The sequence below is a fragment of the Sporobolomyces salmoneus genome, assembly GCF_050403485.1.
Source record: "Sporobolomyces salmoneus JCM6883 DNA, S_salmoneus_JCM6883_v1_ctg17, whole genome shotgun sequence".
NCBI lineage: Eukaryota > Fungi > Basidiomycota > Microbotryomycetes > Sporidiobolales > Sporidiobolaceae > Sporobolomyces > Sporobolomyces salmoneus.
In genome coordinates this window covers 96,951-117,324 of record NW_027481146.1, presented here as the reverse complement: position 1 = coordinate 117,324, position 20,374 = coordinate 96,951, and the positions used below count along the sequence as shown (strand labels likewise).

The following is a 20,374-nucleotide window of genomic DNA, read 5'->3' as shown; positions in this document are numbered from 1 at the left end:
CAGCAAGAAACGAAAACGAGAATTCCAACAGAAAACTTCCAAAGAGACGAGTCTAGACGATCGCGACGGTATCGTTATAAGGATGAAGGGGGTCGTAAGGGAACTTCCTAATGTTTGAATCTCCCTGGTAATCGTAGTAATCGGGTTGAAGCGACGACAAATTGACTTGGCCCTTGACAGGATCCGCCCCGAAAGTATGAACGTTCGATACGATCTGCGGTAGCAGGAGAGGAGTCAGACCGAGCTCTCGGGACGGAGAAAGAGAGCGAAAGACTCACGTAGTCATCGGAAGAGTTATAGTTGAGACGGATCATTTGCTTCGTTTGACGAGAAGGATCGCGGAGGAGATAGTTGTGAGGTGAAAGCATGAAAGAACCTTGAGCGGTCGTTTGTACAGTGTTTCCGAGGTCTCCCGTGTGTGGTACGTGATGCATACCGAGATTGACTGCAGAGGAAGAGCGGAGAGTCGTCAGCATTTCGCGAACGGTAACGAATCGAGAGAGACCGCGAGTTGTAACTCACCCCAGAGCACCAGATCTTCCTGTTGTAGGTTCTCTCCGTCAAAGTACTTCGAGAAGTCAACGATAGGGTGGTAGGGATCGTAAGCGTTGTTCGCATGAGCGACCGAGAATTCCGAATCTTTCTGCTTTGTCACGTAGAGGTGGTGCGTCGCGAAACCCATCGTGTTGCCGAGATTTGACGACTCGTTGAAAGCGAGGTGAATACCTCCTCCACCTATCTCGATCGTGTATCAGCGGGAATGAGAACGAAGAGAGGTCGACTCGAACTCACGGGCGGGCATGATCCTCCAAGCACGATCTTCTGCAAACTTGTTCTTCTCCTCCTTGTTATAGATGAGGTACATCGCTTGAGAATTCGCCGGCCAGTTGAGTTTCGCATCGTCTTCCGATTCGAGCTCGGATCGAACTAGTTTCATCGTCTTTCGGGGAGTCGGATACCAGGGGTAGGAGATCTCCTCGGCGACGACCTTGTGGAATCCCATAGTGTTGTTGGTTCCGAGGATGTCTACGTCGACTTTCCAGTTGAGGACGTGGGTGTGCATCGAACCGGAGAGCCCGTCGTGAATGTGGTAACCGTATTCCTCGCTGTCCCGAGAGAGACGGTCAGTCAAGGACTCATTCGGCTATAGAGCAGACTCACTTTTGTGCGTAGTACGCTGACTGGATGTAACCCGAAGCGCTGACGCCGACTTCGATTGTTCCGTCGAGGTCTAGGGAGCGAAGCAGAGCAAGTTAGTTCATGCTTGGTTCGCGAAAACGAGGGGAGAGATTTACAGAAGCTGTAAGTGAAAGAGTAGTCTGCATTCACAAATAGCAGAGTCAGTTCATCCGTAATATAAAAGAGGTCGAAACAAAGCTCACCGTAGTTTCCTACAGTCGAAGCCGATCTCATCTTGAAAGCGATGTTCTTCGTCGAGGAAACGTACTGTCCGTTCGCATGTCGTTGCATAGGATACGATTCGTCGTGTTCGAAGAAGCAGATCGAGTTCTTGTGAGTGGTCGAGATTTCGTTCGCATGGAACGTCGTATCGACGTATTTCGCATAGTTGGGGCAATCGTAGCCTTGTACCAGCTCGAAAGCGTAAGGGCCGAAACCCTGTCGAAGACGAAAACGGAGTGAGCGGGAAGCGAGAGAGATGGAGAAATAGTCGACTCACGTAGAAAGTATCGGCATACGAAGTACCGCTCTGAACAGGATCGTTCCCAGCATAGTGAGCGAGCGCCTCCGTGAGACCGAGCTCGTAGACTACTCGTTCTCCCTTGTACTTGATATCCCAGAGTCTCATTCCCGAGTCTCGAGAGAATCCCCAGTAAAAGCTAAAGTCGAACCACTCGACGAATTGTGCATCTTCGTCGACGGCGAATCGTTGTCCTCCAGGTGCGATCGCTTGAGGCGGAGGTCGTTCATCGTACTTGAGCTCGGGTCCATCTCGATCGGTTCCAGTCCAGGTCGAGTTGGCTCCGTCGTTCCTCGTGGTGATTTCGATCTCTCCGTTCTCGAAAGCGTGCCGGCTAGAGAGAGCGAAAGGCGGAAGAGAAGAGAAAAGGGAGGGAGAATCAGCTTCTCAGATTTCGAAGTTTTCGAAGTGTGCGGAATTTCAACTTACAAATCTGCTGAGGTCGGGTAGTACACGCCGTTGTGCAGCCATCCTCCACAAGACCATCCAGAGGGATCACGGCCAGTGATGTCGAGTTTGATGTAAAGTCCTGACAAGGAGAAGAAGGAAATTCGGATCAGCAGCAGAATCGAGACAACGCTCCTCCTCTACTACTCTTCTCGGGTCTATGGGCTAGGAGGGGCCTTTTGCGTGCGGGGAGCAGGAGCATCCTCTCGAGCGGGTAAGACACGAAGGGATAGGCTCACCTTGAGGAAGGAGAGTTTCGGCATCGAATATGTTGGTCGGGATTGCCCAATAACCCCGCCACGAGATGGTTCGATTGTCCACGGATGTCCATAAGGGATCGATTCCGAATAAATCAAAGGCTTCGGTCTTGGCCCCTAGCAACGCCTCGACGATATCGTCCACCTCGCTGGTAATCGATGCGACGAATTCGTCAACTTTGTCGGCATCGGCGTCGTGATTCCGGATCTTCGACGTTCCTTGGGTCGTACGGAAGCCATAGGGTGCTGCTGTGGTGTTGGTAGAGATAGGAAGAGGTCCAACGAGGAAATCTTCGAGGTAAGGTTCTTCGAATGCGTTGAACATAATACTGGCGACGGCGTATCGAGGAGGCGTCGTACTGTTCTTGTCGAAGTATGCGAGTGATTCGGTCTTGTTGGGAACGGCGAGGTCGACGACGGAGATCAAGTTGTCCCAGGGACCGGCATCGGTAGCGGCGGTCAAGTTGAGATTCGTTTGATTGTGGAGGAAAGAGACGACTGAGGCGGCTTCACTGTTGGTCGAAGTGAGAGAGTGCGTGAACGGAAGAGAGGGGAGAGGGGAGAGCGAGAACGAGGCGAGAAAATGAGAGAAAAGTAAAACTGGATCAGTCAACGATATTCTCGCACATTTGATGATCTCGAGAAACTGACTCAGAGGACAGAGGAGCCCAGATATTAGTCTTTGGTGCCTTCACGGTAGGAGTTTCGTAATGGTGGGAAGACGAGTTCGACGAGGCGAGTTGAACGGCGAGGTTGTTCAAAGGCGGCGCGACATAGTCAGGGAGGACCGGTCTCGAGCGTAGGGAGGGGTATCGAATAGAAGGAATCCTGTCAAGTCGAACCCGGTCAGATCAAATGGACGATAGGCTTAAGGGACAGAGACTTACTTTGGCGAAGGAGCTGCGAGAGCGCCGACGACGAGAGTCGCCAAACTGAAGGCGACCGCTTTCATCTTGCGGCGTGTTGGTCGAGGGTCTCGATTGTTGTCGAAAGGGGGGAGACGAGAAGAAGGAAAGAAACAGAAGCAACGAGCGGTTGAGCCGGATGTGAACCTCAACCTCAACGGAAGTTAGGTTTCTGGGGTTCAATCGCACTTTCTAGATAAGCGGCTATTGTCCTTCGAGCGACGGCGGCTGCAATCCTTTCCATGCGGAACCAGTTTAAGGGTACACGATTTAGCTTTTGCGGAGCTAGCTCGGGCGAGTAAAACTCTTTCTCGCCGTTCTTCCCACTCTTCGCGAATGCCGGAGCTCTGTTGCGCGGTACTTCAGCATGTTTGGCCGCCGAAGGTCTTGCGAGCTACGACCCGAGCCGAGCATCGTGAAGAGAGTCAGATAGTCGGAAAAATGGGGAGGATGAAGCGCGGAAGAGTACGCACGAACATCACGGCTGCAACGCATGGTCGTCGCTGTTTCGACGCATGTCTTCGTTGAGCTCGTACCGTCGCTCTCTGTGTCCGCCCCCGAGGCGTGCTTTGCTGAGAAAAATGTGAAGCCTTATCTCAATCGGCTTATCGTTGATACGAAGTCGTGGAATACGGGCTTTTGATTCCAGCGCTTCCTGTCGTGGGCGGAAAGATGTGAGTCGGTGTGTCACGGCCGGTAGCCATAGTCGCCGTCGGCAAAACCCCTTGCGAAAGATCGGATGGGGACGAGGAAATAGGGGTGATTTACGGACCAATTTTCACACGGAGTCCTGGCTGTATTTACTCACACTGAGCTGAGCATGATCCAGCATCCCGTGGGTAATCCGAAGCAAGGGGTCAGAAGGAAGGAGAGAGTCGCGGACGGTTTCTCATCTCAAATTGCACTTAACGACGTCGCTCTCTCAGCTTGATGGACATCCTCTAAGCAGCCAAATGACCAGCCTAAGCAACTCCACGTCACGTCAAACAGATCCCCAGTCACCTCGAACTCCTCACCGTTACCAAAGTCTCGAAGAGCTGTTTGAAACGCAAGGCTCGACGTCACCCCATTCCAGGCGATCAATACTGGGATCTCCAACATTGTTCATATCACGTAGTCGGCGCGAGAGTGGAGCAGGATCGATCGATAGGGCAGCAGAAGAGGGAGACAACGATGACGATCAGGTTGAACGACCCACAGACGACCAGGGCGGGACGAAACACTCGAGACTGAGTACGCTCAATATGATAAACCTCACGCTGGGTCTGGGAGGGGCTCAATTGGCGTGGACCGTCGAGATGGCGTGAGTTTTCTTTCCTCTTTCTCGCGAACGGTTCGAGTTTCGTAAATCCTGACCCTGTTCGTTTGATAGCTATGGAACGCCATACCTGCTGGAACTCGGGATTTCGAAACAAGGAACCTCGCTCGTCTGGATGGCTGGACCAATCTCGGGCATGCTCATACAACCTCTCGTCGGTTCGTTCCGCTCTGCTTAGCTCTTTCACCTGGCAGATAGGCTGACGAGTACTCTCATTCGACTGCAGGTGCTCTATCGGATGCTTCCCACTCGAGATATCGACGTCGTTTCTTCATCGCGCTCTCAGCTCTACTCATCATCGCCTCGACTTTGGTCGTCGCATTCGCGAAAGAAATCGCATCAGTCTTTTGCTCGCTCGGAGGAATAGGAGACTGGGACCCGGAAAGAGCAGGATGGGAACAGACGGTAGCGATTTGGATCGGGGTTGTCGGGTTCTACGTCCTCGATTTCAGTTTGAATGGTTTACAGGCGGCGATGCGGGTCAGTCCCGTCTCCGGTTCTGGATAATCTACTTTGTGAACGTGCTCACAAACTTGCTTGTAGGCTCTCGTACTCGATATCGTTCCAAGTCATCAACAAAACCAAGGGAACGCATGGCTCGGACGTCAAACGCACATCGCAAACATCCTCGGTTACCTCTGTGGTTTCTTCGATCTTGGATCCGTTCGTGCGCTCAAATGGATCGGAGGAGGACAGTTCAGGAGATTGGGAGTCATCAGTTGTCTCGTCATGGCGATCAGCGTTGGGATTACGTTCTTCACTCAAGAGGAGGAGAAACGCGCACCGAGTGAGGTCGAGACGGGAAACGCTTTGAAGAGAGTATTCGTCGATATCAAGGATAATATCAGAGATTTGCCGATCGAAGTGAGGAGGGTCTGCTACGTGCAGTTCTTCTCGTGGACTTCTTGGTTCCCGTTTCTCTTCTACGGGTGAGTCGTTTCCTGTCGTGACATCCGAGCTCTAATCTGACTATTGCTCTCTCGTTCAGTACGACCTACGTCGCCGAGTCTCTTTACGCCTCGATTCCAAAAGGAGAACCTCTCCCCTCAGCCGACGACGCGACTCGAGCCGGATCCCTCGCCCTCCTCATCTACGCCATTGTCTCCATCGCAGTCGGTACTTTCCTCCCCTACCTCACCACTCTCGGCGACACTTCCTGGGCTCGTCGACTCTCGTTCTCGACCCCCTTTGGTCGAACGACTCGCTGGATCCTCAGTTTGATCACGCCTCGGAATTGTTGGACGTTCGGATTATGGTCTTACGTCCTAGGGACGATCGGAACTTTCTTTGTGACGGGTCCGAAAGGAGCGATGACTTTCGTCGCGTTTCAAGGTATTTCGTGGGCTGTTACTTGTTGGGTTCGTCCTCGTTCGCTATCTCTAGCTATTCTCTTCCTCGATTAGCTGATTCGCGTCGACGATGAACAGGTCCCTTTCGCACTCGTAATGGAGTACATCCGAGAAGACGAAATCCCTTCTTCAGCACCTCCCCATTCCGGCCTCACTACTCCCTCTCAATCCCCGCCTCCGAGTTCTCCGTTTCCTTACTCCCGCCCGGCCCCCTTTCGCACTTCGAATCGTCAACAAAGTTTCATCAACCCTTATTCTCCCGTTTCTCCTGCTTCTCCTCGTTTCCCAACTTTCTCACGTCAAAATCAAACGGAGAGGAGTCCCCTGCTTCCCTCCTCTTCCCTTCACGAAAGACAACTTTCCTCCCGATCCGAAGAAACTTCTCGACTCGAGTCTCACTCCAAAACGGCGAACCCGGACGAACATAGTACTCCAAAAGGAGGTACCGTCCTAGGAATCCATAACCTCTCAATCGTAGTTCCTCAATTCCTCGTCGCTATCGTCTCGGCAATCATTCTCAAGATCACCAGCTCTTCTTCCTCTTCCTCTTCTGCGAACGTTTTCGCATTCGTTCGATTCTTCCTCGCGACAGGAGGAAACAGCTCAGGAGGTCCAGGAGAAGGAGGAGGCGGAGATGAAGCCTTGAGAGGATCAAACGATGTTGTTTGGGTTTTGAGATTCGGTGGATTAGCGGCGATTGGGGGAGCGATACTCAGTAGATGGATTGTTCCGCCGGTGACGGAGAGGGAATACGTCGCGAGAGTGCTATATGGTGAAGGATACGAGAACGGCGAGCGGGACGGAGTGTATGAACGAGGGAGGGAGGAAGGATTGCTTGGAGAAGAGGAGGAATATGATTAAGTTTTCGATTTTGTCTTTGTCGTTGTCAATAAGTTCTTCTTGTGTCTCTGTTGTCGACTCTGGTACCCGTGAAGCGAGAGCTTCAGAGAGCGATGTCTCTCTCTCTACGTCGGAGTGAAAATCTCGTAAAACTCTTCTTCGTTATTTCTTTTCACATCTCTTCAAGAACCCCGCATGCGCTCCTCTATTGAGCGACGAACAAACTCGGAGCCTGACTCCTCGCATGCATCGCGACGGCCTGAACCTTATCCCCCCATCCCTCTAACCTTTCTTTGAGCGTTTCAATTTGTTTACGATCCAATACTCGAGGTTGTACCCACGAGATGGTTACGGTTGAAGTGGGTTGATCAATTGTTCCTTTGATCAACTTTAATCTATATACCTCATCTTTAGCTGTCAGTACGAGCTCTCGAGGCAAGGAGAGAAGGGGGACGACAGAAAAGCTGGAAGAGAGGAGAGAGATTGGAGAGGAAAACGTACGCTAAAGCTTTCATAACCAAATGTTCCACTTCCTCTACCGGTACCTGCGCTTCCTTCGAAATGATCGCAAAAGGTAATTTTCGATCTTGAGTAGGTCGTTTGAAGACGGATTCGATCAGGGCGAGGAGACAAATTTTTTCTCGTAGGAAGGGGAAATGTTGCTGGAGGAATGGCTGCATCATCATCAAATCCTTGTCAGTGACTGCGCGAGGAAGGGAGCAGGGGAGGGGAGGACTGACTTCTTTCGAGGCGATTTCAGGAATGAGGGATTCGAATCTCGCGATATCTCCCGAATTGAACGCGAAGAGTAGGTTCCTCACTACCTCGAATTCAGTTCCAGTGAGGGAATCGAGGATTGGGTGCATGAGCTGTCATAACCTCGAACACGCATTAGATCTCCGAAATTGTCGAGGAGAGGTGAAATGCGTGCGAAGAGAAAGACTGACGAGTTCACCGAAATTGTAAATAGTTCCCAATAGAGCAGAGATCCCTAAATCGTGTGCTCGAGAAGTACGTTCCTCCTGAGTGAGATCTTTGTCGAGGTTGATGCAGGCGAGGTAGAGTAACGAGTTTTTGTAATAATCTGCGAATTCCGCTTTAGCCTACGAAAGACATCGGTCGAGTGTCAATCATCATACTCAGTACAGTCTCCGCAGAAGACAAGGCAAGAGAAAGAGCAAGGAGAGTGAGAGCGTACCTTCCAATAATCTCCGGAAACTCTATAAAAACTCGCATGAACCCCCAACTCGACGCTATCCAACCCGTTCAAAACTTTCTCACAACGATCCATCGCTTCTTTAGTTTCCTCGGCTTCTCCCAACAGTAATTTAAAGTGAGCTCTTTCCATCGTTACGAGGACGAAAGGTTCGAGAGTTGATGCGGAATCGAATTTAGAGATGAACGAGTCGAGGAATGAGACGGCGGCTGTACCCTCTGTATATACCCACATCGTTGGGATCATCCCCACAAGTAAATCATCAGCGGGAGAGCTCGAGAGAGAGTGAGAAAGGAGAGGAGGAGAGAGAGGAATGCGGGAAAATGTACCGGAATAAGTTCTCGCAACCGTCACGACGATCCCGGCCAATTTCAACTGATCCAACTTCGATTGGAAATCTTTGATAAACGATTCATAGAGATCGATACGGAATGGAGCGGAAGAAGGAACCGAGAAGAATGATTCCAGTGTTGCTGTTAATTGATACCATAACCTATCACGCATTCGATGGATCAGTACACTGGATTCATCGAGAGCACTAGGACGTCGCCCGGATCGAGCAGGAGAGGTGAAGACAGGGAGAGAGGGGGATTACGACTCTCTCCCTCATCAACTCGAGGCTTACCGGTTTGAATAAAACCTCTCGAAGGCTTGGTAGAAAGGTTTCAATTCTTGAGGTAGTTGAGGACTACTCAGTGCTTGCGCGAGGTACACTTGAGGCTCGGGTCGATCAAGTTCCATCCTGTTAACTTCTGTCTCTTTGGCTTGTGGCCGTTGGGGGTTCTAGTGCTTGATGAGGGGTCGAGTGGAGGGTGACTGGGGAGACTTGAAGTGTGTGAGTTTTATTGGTGCTGGATGAGTGAGGAGAAAGAGCGATGGATGAAACGACTCGTCATCTCCGTCGAAGACTCACTCTTTACGCTCTCTCTCTGAACGTACCATAGTCTCTATTAGCCTCTCGTAAAAGCTAGTAGCGCTTGCATCAACGAGAAAAAAACTCCGAAATTCGCACTTCGTATCAAAAAGTCAAGTGTCCATTTCGTTTACCAAGAGTACCATGCGCTAACCACAAAGAGAGAGAGAGAGAGACAGACCGAAGACACCACTAAGAGGACCAAGAAAACCCAGCGAGAAACGCGATGAAGAGAGGGAGGGATTAAAGAGTGGGAGGGAGAAGAAAACTGGATTGAGAGTGAACAAACAACAATAATGATGGAGAGGATGAAGAGCGACGGAGAGAGATAGAGGTAGAAGTGAAGGAATTACGAAGAGGGGGCGAGAAGAGGGCGAAACGTCAAAAGAACCCGAGGGCAGGGGGAAACGAAAATTGATTAGTCGTTTGAGAGGGAGAAAGAAGAAGTCGTGACGTTGAAGGTGAGGAAGGTGAGAGTAGGAGTAGAATGCGACGAGTCCAAAGAGGAAGAAGGCGAGAGAGAAACCGAGAAGGGTATTAGAAAGATTGTCGAAAGGGGAATTCGAGTAGTGGGTGATTGATTTGATAGTGCAACAGAATAGAGAGTAACGATTTGATCGAGTCGAGTCGAGAGAGAGATGTGGGGTATAATCGAGTGTTATTGCGAGGAGGCGAGAGAGTCGAGAGCGAGAGAGGGAGAGTTTAGGCGTTCCACCTCTTTTGTCTTCGAAGTTTCGCTCGAGCCGTGATGGTTGATCCTGCCGCTTCTGTCGCTTCTGAAGGACTCAACCTCGATACCGTGATACTTCCACTGATGGTCGTCGCACTTCCAGCTGGAATTGGTAAATTCCCGGTCGAAGCGAGAGTCGTTCCACTCGCCGGGGAAGGGATCGTCGTGAGCGAGTCTGTCGCTGTCGATGATTCGGAATCGGTTGCGGTTTCGGAGTCGGAGGAGGAGGAGGAAGATTCGTCGGATTGAGGGTGTTCAGAAGTGTAGGAAGAATAAAGGGAAGAAGGAACCACGGTCCCCGTTGTCGCACTCCCAGTTCTCGTTCGACTCCCGGTACGTGATCTTGATCCTCCCGATACCATTCTAGATGAACTCGCCCTCGAAGCGGCGGCGTTCGCGGCGTGTCGACTTCGTTCTGATAATCCAACTCCTAATCCAATCGCGAGCGCGACGGCGACGATGAACGCCGCGAGGATCCCCAATGGTAACGGTCTCAAGAACCAGGGTCTCCGTCTCCCAGTCTTGGCGGTCGTACCGGACGAACCTCCTCCTCCTCCTCCACCTGAAAGATCAAACTCCTTCCCTCCACTACCCGGTAATCCTCCCCCGTAACTCGCTCCAGTTGTCGCGCCTAATGGTAATCCGACTCCTGCTGCTGCTCCTACCGGTGCTGCTAACCCTGCACTCGAGTACTTTTCCCGTGTTGCGAGTAACGAATCTCCATCTCCTCCTGCCGCATCACTCAGAGTTCCCGCTCCTCCCCTCGGTCTCGCGTTCAATAATTCAACATCGTAACCTTCCTGTCTATCTCGTTCTGTTAAAGGGATCGCGGCCGTTTGTGCGAGGAATGGGTCTTCGGGATCTTGGCCGCCCGCCGAGGCAACAGCATTCGAAGGAGGAGGAGGAGGAGTTGTAGTTGTCCGTGGCGGCGAGATTGAACTACGAGGAGTCGTCGCCATACGACCTTTCTCTCTGTCTCTGTACAGGGGCTTGGGGTTCGTTTTTTTGGGTGGTCGAGAGAGTTGGTGAGAAGGGAATGTCTTGTTTTTTGAAATCGACTGCTTCTCTCTCTCTCTCTCTCTCTCTCTTCTTTTTTCCCGCGCAGCTTCAACCTGCTCAAACTGCTGAGCTGCTTCTCCGATTGACAAATTCGTTAGTTCTCTTTTTCTTTCTAACTTTGGTGATTCGTTTCTCTTGTCTTCCCTCACTGCCTCTCTCAGCCGACGGTATTCGTGCAGGCAGTGCAATGTCCTCTTCGATTGAGTTGACAGAGGACCTTTGCGCGAATTGGCTGAGGGATTTAGTTGCGCACCTACCCTTCCGCACTTCGAATTCTCTCATCAACCTTCTCGCCGACCGTCTCTCCAGTTTTTTCATTGTACAAGTTCCGTAAGCTTCCTTTCCTATTTCGATGTTCTACTGTACAACACCGACACCTGTTACGTTCGTAAGCGAAACGAGGCGAAAGAACGATCTTTCTTCGATGTTTTCCCAAGTCGTAGAGTTTTCTTCTCGTTCTTCTTGCTCCAACTTTCGTCGAACAGGATTGAAATTTTCCTCTTTGACCCCGCTGTTGATTCAATCAGAGGCTTGGGAGCATTCTGTAGCTCGGATTGACAAGTTGAGTGAAAGTGATCGAAGAGGAGTTTGCGCTTTGAACGACAGTTTTATTTTCTCCCTTTCGCAAAGGCAGAGAGCAACGACCTCGAGAATAAGACATACGGATTGAGATGCATTTGAAGAGGGATGGAGCACTGCGCTAAGAATGTGATTGATACAGCCGCGATAAATGGGATAAGGTAAGAGAGAAGTCGAGGCGAGGGAAAGAGACAAGTCTCTTGATACGCAATGTTCGAGTCGTTTGACGCTTAGCAGACAGCGTGAGTCTATTGAAAGGTCAGGCGGTCAATGACTGAGTCAACAAAAGAGCGGAAGAGAGACAGAGAGTTGCGTACCTTTCCGTGCGAGGCGCGAAGAGAATGGTTATCGTTTCCGTGAGGACGTTGCCTACAACGATACGTGTCAGCACTACACACATAGAATCAAAAACAGGGAGAGAATCGACTTACTTCTTCGAGCGTTGCGCAGGGTGATGAGGGTTCTTCTCCTCTTTTCCTTGATTCTTACTCATGTGAGCTTGAACTTCACGAGGTGCGTTCTCAAAGAAGTGAACCTATGTTTGAGCGAGAGTCAGTTTCAATTTACGTCGATGGCGGGAAGAGGTGGCGAGAAAGCGAAACGCACGGCTTCTCGCAAGTCGCGGAGGAAGATTTCCGCACGAGATTTGCTGAAATCTTCACGAATAACAGCTCGTAAGACCTTGAGCTGTACGATTCGGAACTCATTAGCCGATCGCACAAGTTTACGCAAAAGTGAGGAAAAGGTGACTCACGTCGTGGACTTTCGGAGGAAGGGAGTAAGCCGGAAGGATCCAATTCCTCTGACGCATGTGAGAGGCGATCGCGTACTCGTCGTACCCAATATCCTTCTTCTTGATCTTCCAAGCGACGAGAGGGAGTCCTTCCTTCGGTTTCGAACTGATGATTTCGAACAATTCTCCATCGCCAATCTTCGGGATCTCCTCTGCGAGCCATGCAGCGGTGTTCGTGAGGTTCTCCATGATCGCGCGGTAGCCGTTTTTGCCAAGGCGGAGGAGCTGATCTGCGAGTGGAAACGTCAAATCGAGCGTTTTTCAAAATCCAAAAGTGGTATCTCACACTCTCGAGCGACGACCTGTACATCCGACTTGCAACAGGTGAGAGCGTAGGATTCCTGCGGAGCACCCGAGTCTGTAGTAGGCGAAACTCAGCTCCGAATCAAGTGATCTTACAAAAATTTGAAGGTAAACTCACAATCGACGGTGAAAATGAGGTCGTCAGGTAGGAGATCTTTGTTTCTTCATAGCTGAGCTGAGCTGAGCTGAGCTAATCGCCGACGACCTGTGCATAGAGTCAGAGAATTGGGTTAGCGAGTTCATGAGAGAGTGCTTCCCTTCCTTCGGTCATGCAGGTTCCACCTCTCCTTGTAGCCACGCCGTGAAACAGCACTTTGAATCTTATTCCAGGTCCTTGCCAAGCTATCGAGAAGAGAACTCACCTCGTAATCAGGCTTCAAGAAATCTACATCTTTCCGATGCGTTCTTATCTTCCAAGCTGCTGGAGGAGGCTCTAAGCATTGTGACAAGGTTCCGATGGCTTCTACCTCTGATACATTTGTGTTTGTGTTCGTGAACAGCGAGAGAATCGGGATCTCGAATGAACCGATCGGTGTTGCTGACTTGCGCGAGTTCGCACAGCATTGAGGGGCGGACGGATGGCCTATTGGAGTCCTTTTGCGTGATATAGGTTTGAAAGAGTGCTGGCCGAGAGATGTGGAGGGAAGCTCGCAACTTGGCGGAATTTCCCACTCGCGATTTTCTCTTTCGCTCTCTCGACTTTTCGATCTCAACCTCTCTTGCTTTTTGAAGTCAAAAGCGAGCCAAGCACCAAGAGAGACTACTGGTGCTTAACAAATTCGAGTACTTCAGATACCTCCCGAGTCCTCTTTTTCGCGAGAACTTGATTTTCATCTGGGTTCTCTCTTTCTCGAAGCCTTCCCTCTCTCTTCGTTAGCTTTCTGACATGGAAGTACTAACAGGTATTGCGTTCGTAGCATCAACAGACAACAGAGAAAGCTTGAAACACACCAGTCCACCGTTATCGTACAAAACCGAAAAGAGAAGCGACGAGATCAACGTTTTCCAGTTCCACCTTTCTTCTTGTCTTTCTTCGTCGAAGGAGTAGGATTTTCGTCCGAATAGATTTTGACAGCTTTACTTTGCGTGAGTTTGAAAGTAAGTTTCGCAGAGTCGTCGGAGCCGAAGAAAGTGGGTATTTTGGGAAGTTGTTCGACGGTAGATTCTCCCGTTTTCGAAGCGAGTTTCTTCGAAGTGGATAAAGTTGGATAGGCAGCTTCCAAAGCGGCCAATTTCTCGAAGACGACCTCCGCCTCCGACTTCGGGTAAGATTGTCTAATTTGGATCGAATCGATGAATTCTTGAGTAATTTCGAGACTTTCCGCGGTACGACGTTTTTCCACACGTTCTTGAGCAGCAGTCCATTGTTCCTATGAAGCGAAGAATATATCAGAAGGGGTCAGCTTTCGCGAGAAGAAACGAAGAGAGCTCGAAACTTACGCGGAGAGTAGAATACTTCATGCCCTTGAGGAGCTCATCGAAAGTTGCTTTCAACTCCGATCCGATATCGTTGCCCTTGTCGTACCCATCCTTGTTCGGAGCTACCCACCTGAGGAAGAGATCCCTCTCTGGACCCGGAAGGACCTTTGCACTGATCCTCTTTGGAGCTCCCTTCCCGTCTACACGGCCTGCAGCAACGTACTCGTCGAAGCGTTTTTCCGCGAGGAGATCTAGTTGCTTGTTGTGTTCTTTTTTGACGGATTCTAGCAGGAGAGTGAGGAAAAGGGGAATGGATTAATGACGGAATCGTCAGTTCTCGCTTCCGCGCTTATTCGACCTGTACCGCGGAAAGGGAACTCACTAGTCCTGGGAGCGATCTGGTTAGTCTTACTCTTCTTCTTCTCTCCGTCTTCAACTACTTCAACTTTCGATTTCTTCGGTTCTTTCTTCTCGATCTCTTTGTCCTTCTTGACAGATTTAACCTTGGGCATGTTCTATACCTAGATGCAGAATCAACAGTCAGTCTAGTTCTCAGCCTCTACCAATCAGAAACCGCCCAAAATCCCCACTTCGAAAACCCGGATGTACACCGCCTTCTCCGTTATGGTTGAGCGATTCTAACCCAGTAGAAGAGTGAAATGGGAGGCATTGGTTACTTACTCGAGCGAAGTTGAGTTGAGAAAGATCGAGATTCGAGAGTCGAGAAGGAGGGAGAAGTTCGAAGTCGGGAGTTCGAAGTCGTCTCTCTCCGAATCGCGCTCTCTCGCGTTTCTTCCCTCTTTCCCCTATCGCTCTCACATCGGATTCACCATGCAGCAAGGTTAGCAACTCCTTGGAGACCTGTCCTGGTTCAGAGCTGAGTCCCTCTCTACTCCTTGAACTTGTTCAAACAGGCTCATCGAAAGATCATTCGAATCCGATTCCCTCTACTTCATCTTCGACTACCGCTGCACCAATCACCTCGGAATCGATTTTGAGAAACCTTGTACCTGCACCTGATTCCTACCTCGATAAAATCACTCATGACATCCGAAACCAAGTGAGTTTCTTTTCCTCCTTGTCTTCGTTTTTCTCTCGCAAGCTAATCCGATCTCCTTCGAGCTTACAGCTCGCATCGTCTCCCGAACTACAAGCCTTGTTGAAGGACATTTTCGAGGACACCGGCGGGAAGGAGGACCCGTGCACTGCTTCCAACTACCGAGACGATCCAGAAGGAGTGGAGATGGATCGACAAGTGAGGAAATCGCTTCTCGTCGCTGTCCTTGGTCCGACTCTCCGTTACGGTTCGGACAGCGGGGATTGGTACGCAGAGGGTGCAAATCGCGAGGGAAACGGTCTGTATTGGGACAGCAACCGATTGAACGAGGTTTTACGAGGTTGTCCGGAATTAGCTGGGAAGGGAGCGAAGTTGTTGACTGATTACCAGGCGAAACTCAGGAGGGCTAAGCAGAAGGATAGTAAAGCGTTCGCTGAGTGGGTTGTCGCCTGTCGAGCTGGAGATAAGTCTGGAGATTTTGTTCCAGAACACGATTGGTTGTGAGTTTCTCTTCTTCTTCTTCTTCCTCGACATCGAGCACTAATAGAAGACATTCGCCCGCAGAACCGAGATGTGTTCGAGGACCGCCGTTCAAGCTTCGATTTTCGCTCAATTCTCGAAGGACGGTTATTCGATTCCAGGACTCGGCTTCAGAAGGATCGAACACAATATGGATGTCATTCTCTCTGAACCGACTCTCAAACCGGTTCTCGAAGCATGGACTCGCCGAATTGCTCCTTGGTTCAGTTTTGTCGTCAACGCGGACCAGGTGAGTTTTGTTTAGCTCTCTACTCGATGAGAGTCTAGAACCAGACTTACCTGGGACTCAATCGTCTGCTGCAGCTCGTCGTCACAGTTGATCACGATAACTGTGACCAAATCGCGTCAGACCTCGAAGACGTTCGAGAAGGTATCTTAGGGTTTGCCGACAAGGTGATTAGAGCGTTTCTTCGAATAACTTCCTCGGATCCCGAAAACCTGACACTCCTCGATGCATAGTCCGCCCCTACCACATTGCATCAACTCAATGCTCCCGATTCGAGGGATCCGCAAGGTCGGAGTTTTATGCGAGCTGTGACCGACTTGATCAAATCTCAAACTCTTCGACCGTTTGCTTTCGCTGGACGTTTGACTCCTGAAGCCTCTGTTGTGAGTGCAGCGAGCCTCGTATCTCTCCTACCTACTACCAAAAACTGATTGTTCCTCCATCTCGCAGTTCGTCTTGAAATCGACTCATCGAAATTTCGATCGTTCAGAAGAAAACGCCGATTTCGTACAAGTTATTATGTTTGAAAGGAATATCGCTCGTCTCGCCGGCTTAGAGTACGAGTACAACACCGAGCTTTTGGCAAGTGCTTCTTCGATCACGGAAAATGCTCACGTGAGTCTCACTTGCCAATCAAAGACCCACTTCGAGCTCCAGCTGACACAGAGCTGAACGTCCTACAGGTCCCGCTCACTCGCGCTACAGAGGAACTCAATGTACGCTGGTGTTCCTCTCGCGACGCGCTCAAATTCGCTGAAAGCTATCGTACTTCACTAGTCCTTTGCCGAAACGATTACCGCACATCTCTCGTTCTCTCTCGCTAGACTCACTGATAGTCGCGGCCGTTCGTCGATTCAAGCTCTCAAGGGCTTCAGGCGAGCGAAATTGTTCCTCGGTACGTAATTTCAGTTCAATCGCCGGCGTTCTCTAACTTCCAGGGCTGACATCTTTCGTTTCATAGAGGGCAATACTCCTTCATTCTCTATGTCGTCGACTACACTCGAAGAAGAAGAAGAAGAAGAAGAAGAAGAAGAAGAAGAAAAAGAAGACGTCAAATCCGAGTTCGACGGAGGAAGAAAGTATCTCGCTATACTCAAAGGCTTCAAATTGTATGCGGGAGATCTGGTATCGGGTACTGGAGCTAGTTTAGCTGCCCTCGACAGAAGTATTGCCGAGGTGAGCTCTTACCCTCCCCCGCTCTTCGAAATCAAACTGAGAATTCGTATCTCGGTTTCTACTGGTTCAGTTTGAGAGGAAACAAGCCGAACGCCGCGCCAACCCCAACCAACCTACTTTCGTTCCGACCGATGACATCAAGGGAGCGCTTTCTCGAACTCTTTCGGCCGTCGAGAAAGAAATCGAAGAAATCGTCTCAGATCCTCACGGAACTCAAGTGCTACTCGCTGCCCTCGAAGAGCTCAAGTCCATCCCCAAAGGAAAGAACCTTTCTCTCTCTGAGGCGATCGGACATGTTACTCGAGGCGAGGTTAGTCACAATTCCTCTTTTGCGACTCTTTTTTGAACGCTCGAACTAATTCGGATCGAACCGACCGCTAGGGTCGTATCTGGAAACACCGCGACCTACTCGGAGATGCCCTCTTACCGATTACCGAAATTTTCGTCAATGGACTCGTTCTCGCGTTTAGAATGAAGACCGCTGGTTTCGCCGATCTCGTTTCCGAAAACTCTGCTCGCTCTCTCCTCGCTCGCTTCTCGTTAAGCGCTTCTCAACGTTCGGTTATTGATGCTATCATGATGGATTTGAAAGGAGCGATAATCATCATTGAAGTCTACACTACCAAAGTGAGTTTGCGCGATCGCTTCAGCATTGGAGCAGAACCGAACTGATTCGTACGCGCGAATTTAGGGAATCTCACACAAGACTTCGTCGTGGAAAGACAGGACGGCTCTCGGAGATCCTATGTGGGCGACTAGGCTCCTCGAAGCCACGAACTACGAATGTATGATGAAAGCGGTTTGCGGCAAGAAGGTCGAGTTTGAATTGGGACAACGTAAGACGGGAGAAGACGAAGAGTAAGCTCTGCGAAACTTCTTCGACTTCAATCATTGACTGACCAAATTTTCCTGTTCTTTCGGAACAGTTGGGAAAAATACGCCTCTTGGTTCGTCATCAGACGTCGTAACCCGATTCCCCTCGGGGACAACTTCGACCGAGCTTCATACTTCGACTGTTTGTCGTGTATTCATTCGTGAGTCTTTCCTGCTCGACGAACATCTGAGCCTAAGCTCATCCTTTCATTGTCTCTTCCGCAGGAGAACGTATTCGCCTGGTGTCGCCGTCGCTCTTCTTCGTCTTTGCGGAATCGGCTATGGAACTTGTAAGGCCTCTCGCGGTAAGGTCTTCGGTGTCATCGGAGCGCCTTGCTAGTCGGAGAAATCCTTTGAATGGGTTTGAAAATCGAAAGTACTGTTGAGTAGAAAATTTGGCACAAGTTCAATACTAGTCGCGAAGAGTGGTATAATGAATCGGTTCTCCGTTTTCGTTGTCTTTCGTCTCTGTCTCCCGCCGTCGTCGTCAAAAGAAGAGATTCGGTGCGCTTTCATCGATCCCCTTGCTAAGACCAACTTTCCACGCTCTCGCATTTCTATGTTGAGACTCCCGTTCTCGCCCTCGTCTCACGCATCCCTCATTACAAGATATAGGAGCCGACAAAATTCCGGCGAAGCGAATTCTCGAAGTTGAGCTTTGACGAACTCTGAACTTCTCCCTCTTCTTCTCGATGTTCCTTGCGTGGCGCTGTTCGCCTCGACTTCTTCATCGTCACCACTTCCTGACTCTGTGTGAGCTTTTGCGTCGCCGACCTCTTCGCGGTGCTTCTAGCGCGAGACCTGCTCGGGACTTACCTCGGGCGGAAGTCGACCTTGATGCTCTACCAGGCGAGAAGACGTAATAGTAGACAGTTTGGGGCGCTCGGCACCGACCGCGTGAGTCTGAGAGTGGAAGAGAAAGCGCCTCCTTTGAGGAGTTGCAAAAGCGAGATCTTCGGTCGAGGCGCGAATAAGTTATCGACACCAACCTCTCATAGACCCATTATTGGTGCGAAGGTAGATGGTGTACTCTCTCCCCTGGAGAGATACCCGTCTACAGAGGAGTCGACGACAAATTCCGGAAGACCATTTGGAGAAAGAAATGACTCCAGGAAGGAAACGGTTCAGCTCTCAATATGAATCTATGAACACTGTTGTGACTCCACTCGTTACAAAACCGGCGACTCTAGACACTACAGCTGGAAGTTCAAACACCTCACTGCAACCGCTCAGAGTTTGGAAGATTTACTCAATCCTTTCGTACCTCCGCTTCTCCTCGGCTCTTTCCCTTTCATCGTCCCGATCTGCTCCTCCTCCTCAGACGAACTGATTTCGATCACATCGACCTCACCAACTTTCCTTTTGCCGGCATTTTGCACTGATTTCTTTTTGACGACCGTTCTCTGTTTCGACAATTTCGCGGTAGAGGTAGCAGGAGAAGTTGAAGCTGCTTTGGGGGATGAAGACGGGGAAGAAGACGACGAGGAGTAAGGGGAGGACGATTGCTCGAAGGAGACAGGTTTGGTGGTGGAAAATTTTCGAGGAGTGGCGGACGCTTTCTTCTGCTTGGCCGACGGTTGAATGTTCTTACGTCCGACGGAACTTGATCCTTGATCTTCTGGTCCGGACGAAGTGCTGGAACCATCCATCGCGTCATCAGAGTCTGACTTGACCTTCGCTTTTCCTTTTCCCTTTCCCTTTTTTCCCTTTCCTTCTCCTCTCTTCGCCCTCTCTTTCAATCCGGGACCATATTTAACGTTCGTGGTCGATCTGACTAGTGTCGGGACTTTGGGTAAGCCGATAAGAGGACGATCATCACTTTCTTCAGCGCTTTCGAGGTTGAGCGGTGGTTCCGTTGAATTGCTCCCGTGAATCGCTTCGTCCAGTTCCATCTTCTCGGCGTCGTTTCCCACTTCCATATCTCCTCCAGCCGGCTCCTCCATTTGTACATCTTCTTCTTGGCCATCTCGTCGCTGATTCTCATTCGCTTTCGTTGAACTTTCGATCTCCTTTCCTTTCCCTTTCCACCTGACGGAGCTCGATCCACCTCCTCCTTCTTGTTCTGGAGCTTGAGAGGAATAAGACGTCGACAACCTATTCGTGTTCGAGGAAGAAGAGATGCCAGGCGCGGATGACGATGCTCCAGCAGTCGGAAGAGAAGGGAAAGAAGCAGGGTTTCGTCGTGAGGAGGTTTCGTTCGGAGTAGCAGCCGTTGACCCTTGACTGTTCCCGGATATGGGTGCAAAAAGGAAGTCAGTCGCGAGAGAGGTGTAAGACGAGAGGATTTGCAAAACTCACGTTCGATCAAACTGTTCCTTAGCATCCAATTCTCCCAGTACCCTTTGAATGAGCTTGATTAAAGTACCCCAATCCCCATCATCTCCTTTACCCGCTGAGAATCGTACGATGATAGCTTGAAGTCGATGTAGGGTTGCGAGATTAAGCGTAGCACCGAGGGGTGAGTCTGGCTGGGTTTCGACGAGTTTTGAGAGGAGAGCTTCGGTGGAGACCGCTTCGTCGCATAGTAGATCGACCAGAACGGTGAACTCGGTGGTTGCAGAGGTGGAAGAAGAGGAGGAAGAAGTGGGAGCGAGAGGAGGACCGGGCAGACTTGAGACGCGATCCGAGAGCGCCTTGAATAAACTGATGAATACTTCTTTGCTTGTCGTTGCCAT

At 50.4% G+C, this 20,374-nt stretch overlaps 7 protein-coding genes across 7 annotated transcripts; 2 read left to right on the top strand and 5 right to left on the bottom strand.

Moving 5' to 3' along the window:
• Positions 1–52: 52 nt before the first annotated feature.
• On the bottom strand, positions 53–3,355 carry JCM6883_002688 (uncharacterized protein; the record flags this gene model as incomplete). Its single annotated transcript, XM_076631460.1, has 12 exons — positions 53–214; positions 279–445; positions 523–735; positions 793–1,106; positions 1,162–1,231; positions 1,296–1,319; positions 1,383–1,617; positions 1,679–2,033; positions 2,129–2,228; positions 2,386–2,915; positions 3,055–3,231; positions 3,291–3,355. 12 exons carry the CDS (start codon positions 3,353–3,355, stop codon positions 53–55), a joined length of 2,412 nt encoding a protein of 803 aa, XP_076488521.1.
• A 906-nt stretch (positions 3,356–4,261) lies between these two features.
• JCM6883_002687 (uncharacterized protein) lies at positions 4,262–6,836 on the top strand (the record flags this gene model as incomplete). The annotated part of the gene is made up of 7 exons (XM_076631459.1): positions 4,262–4,368; positions 4,426–4,611; positions 4,681–4,784; positions 4,853–5,106; positions 5,170–5,555; positions 5,615–5,984; positions 6,054–6,836. 7 exons carry the CDS (start codon positions 4,262–4,264, stop codon positions 6,834–6,836), a joined length of 2,190 nt encoding a protein of 729 aa, XP_076488520.1.
• A 184-nt stretch (positions 6,837–7,020) lies between these two features.
• Positions 7,021–8,772, bottom strand: RPN9 (proteasome regulatory particle lid subunit RPN9; the record flags this gene model as incomplete). The annotated part of the gene is made up of 7 exons (XM_076631458.1): positions 7,021–7,210; positions 7,317–7,489; positions 7,556–7,684; positions 7,763–7,918; positions 8,014–8,249; positions 8,361–8,524; positions 8,657–8,772. The coding sequence occupies 7 exons, from the start codon at positions 8,770–8,772 to the stop codon at positions 7,021–7,023; spliced, it is 1,164 nt and encodes a 387-aa protein (XP_076488519.1).
• An 874-nt stretch (positions 8,773–9,646) lies between these two features.
• On the bottom strand, positions 9,647–10,633 carry JCM6883_002685 (uncharacterized protein; the record flags this gene model as incomplete). Its single annotated transcript, XM_076631457.1, has 1 exon — positions 9,647–10,633. The coding sequence occupies one exon, from the start codon at positions 10,631–10,633 to the stop codon at positions 9,647–9,649; it is 987 nt and encodes a 328-aa protein (XP_076488518.1).
• A 909-nt stretch (positions 10,634–11,542) lies between these two features.
• On the bottom strand, positions 11,543–14,339 carry JCM6883_002684 (uncharacterized protein; the record flags this gene model as incomplete). The annotated part of the gene is made up of 10 exons (XM_076631456.1): positions 11,543–11,560; positions 11,630–11,681; positions 11,744–11,847; positions 11,919–11,999; positions 12,067–12,335; positions 12,392–12,463; positions 12,527–12,562; positions 13,409–13,778; positions 13,849–14,111; positions 14,210–14,339. The coding sequence occupies 10 exons, from the start codon at positions 14,337–14,339 to the stop codon at positions 11,543–11,545; spliced, it is 1,395 nt and encodes a 464-aa protein (XP_076488517.1).
• Positions 14,340–14,658: 319 nt separating this feature from the next.
• Positions 14,659–18,039, top strand: JCM6883_002683 (uncharacterized protein; the record flags this gene model as incomplete). The annotated part of the gene is made up of 15 exons (XM_076631455.1): positions 14,659–14,668; positions 14,742–14,887; positions 14,957–15,384; positions 15,449–15,653; positions 15,728–15,817; positions 15,884–16,033; positions 16,101–16,265; positions 16,334–16,366; positions 16,428–16,545; positions 16,612–16,826; positions 16,897–17,136; positions 17,208–17,453; positions 17,518–17,684; positions 17,753–17,860; positions 17,925–18,039. 15 exons carry the CDS (start codon positions 14,659–14,661, stop codon positions 18,037–18,039), a joined length of 2,436 nt encoding a protein of 811 aa, XP_076488516.1.
• Positions 18,040–18,928: 889 nt separating this feature from the next.
• Positions 18,929–20,374, bottom strand: JCM6883_002682 (uncharacterized protein; the record flags this gene model as incomplete). Its single annotated transcript, XM_076631454.1, has 2 exons — positions 18,929–19,922; positions 19,998–20,374. The coding sequence occupies 2 exons, from the start codon at positions 20,372–20,374 to the stop codon at positions 18,929–18,931; spliced, it is 1,371 nt and encodes a 456-aa protein (XP_076488515.1).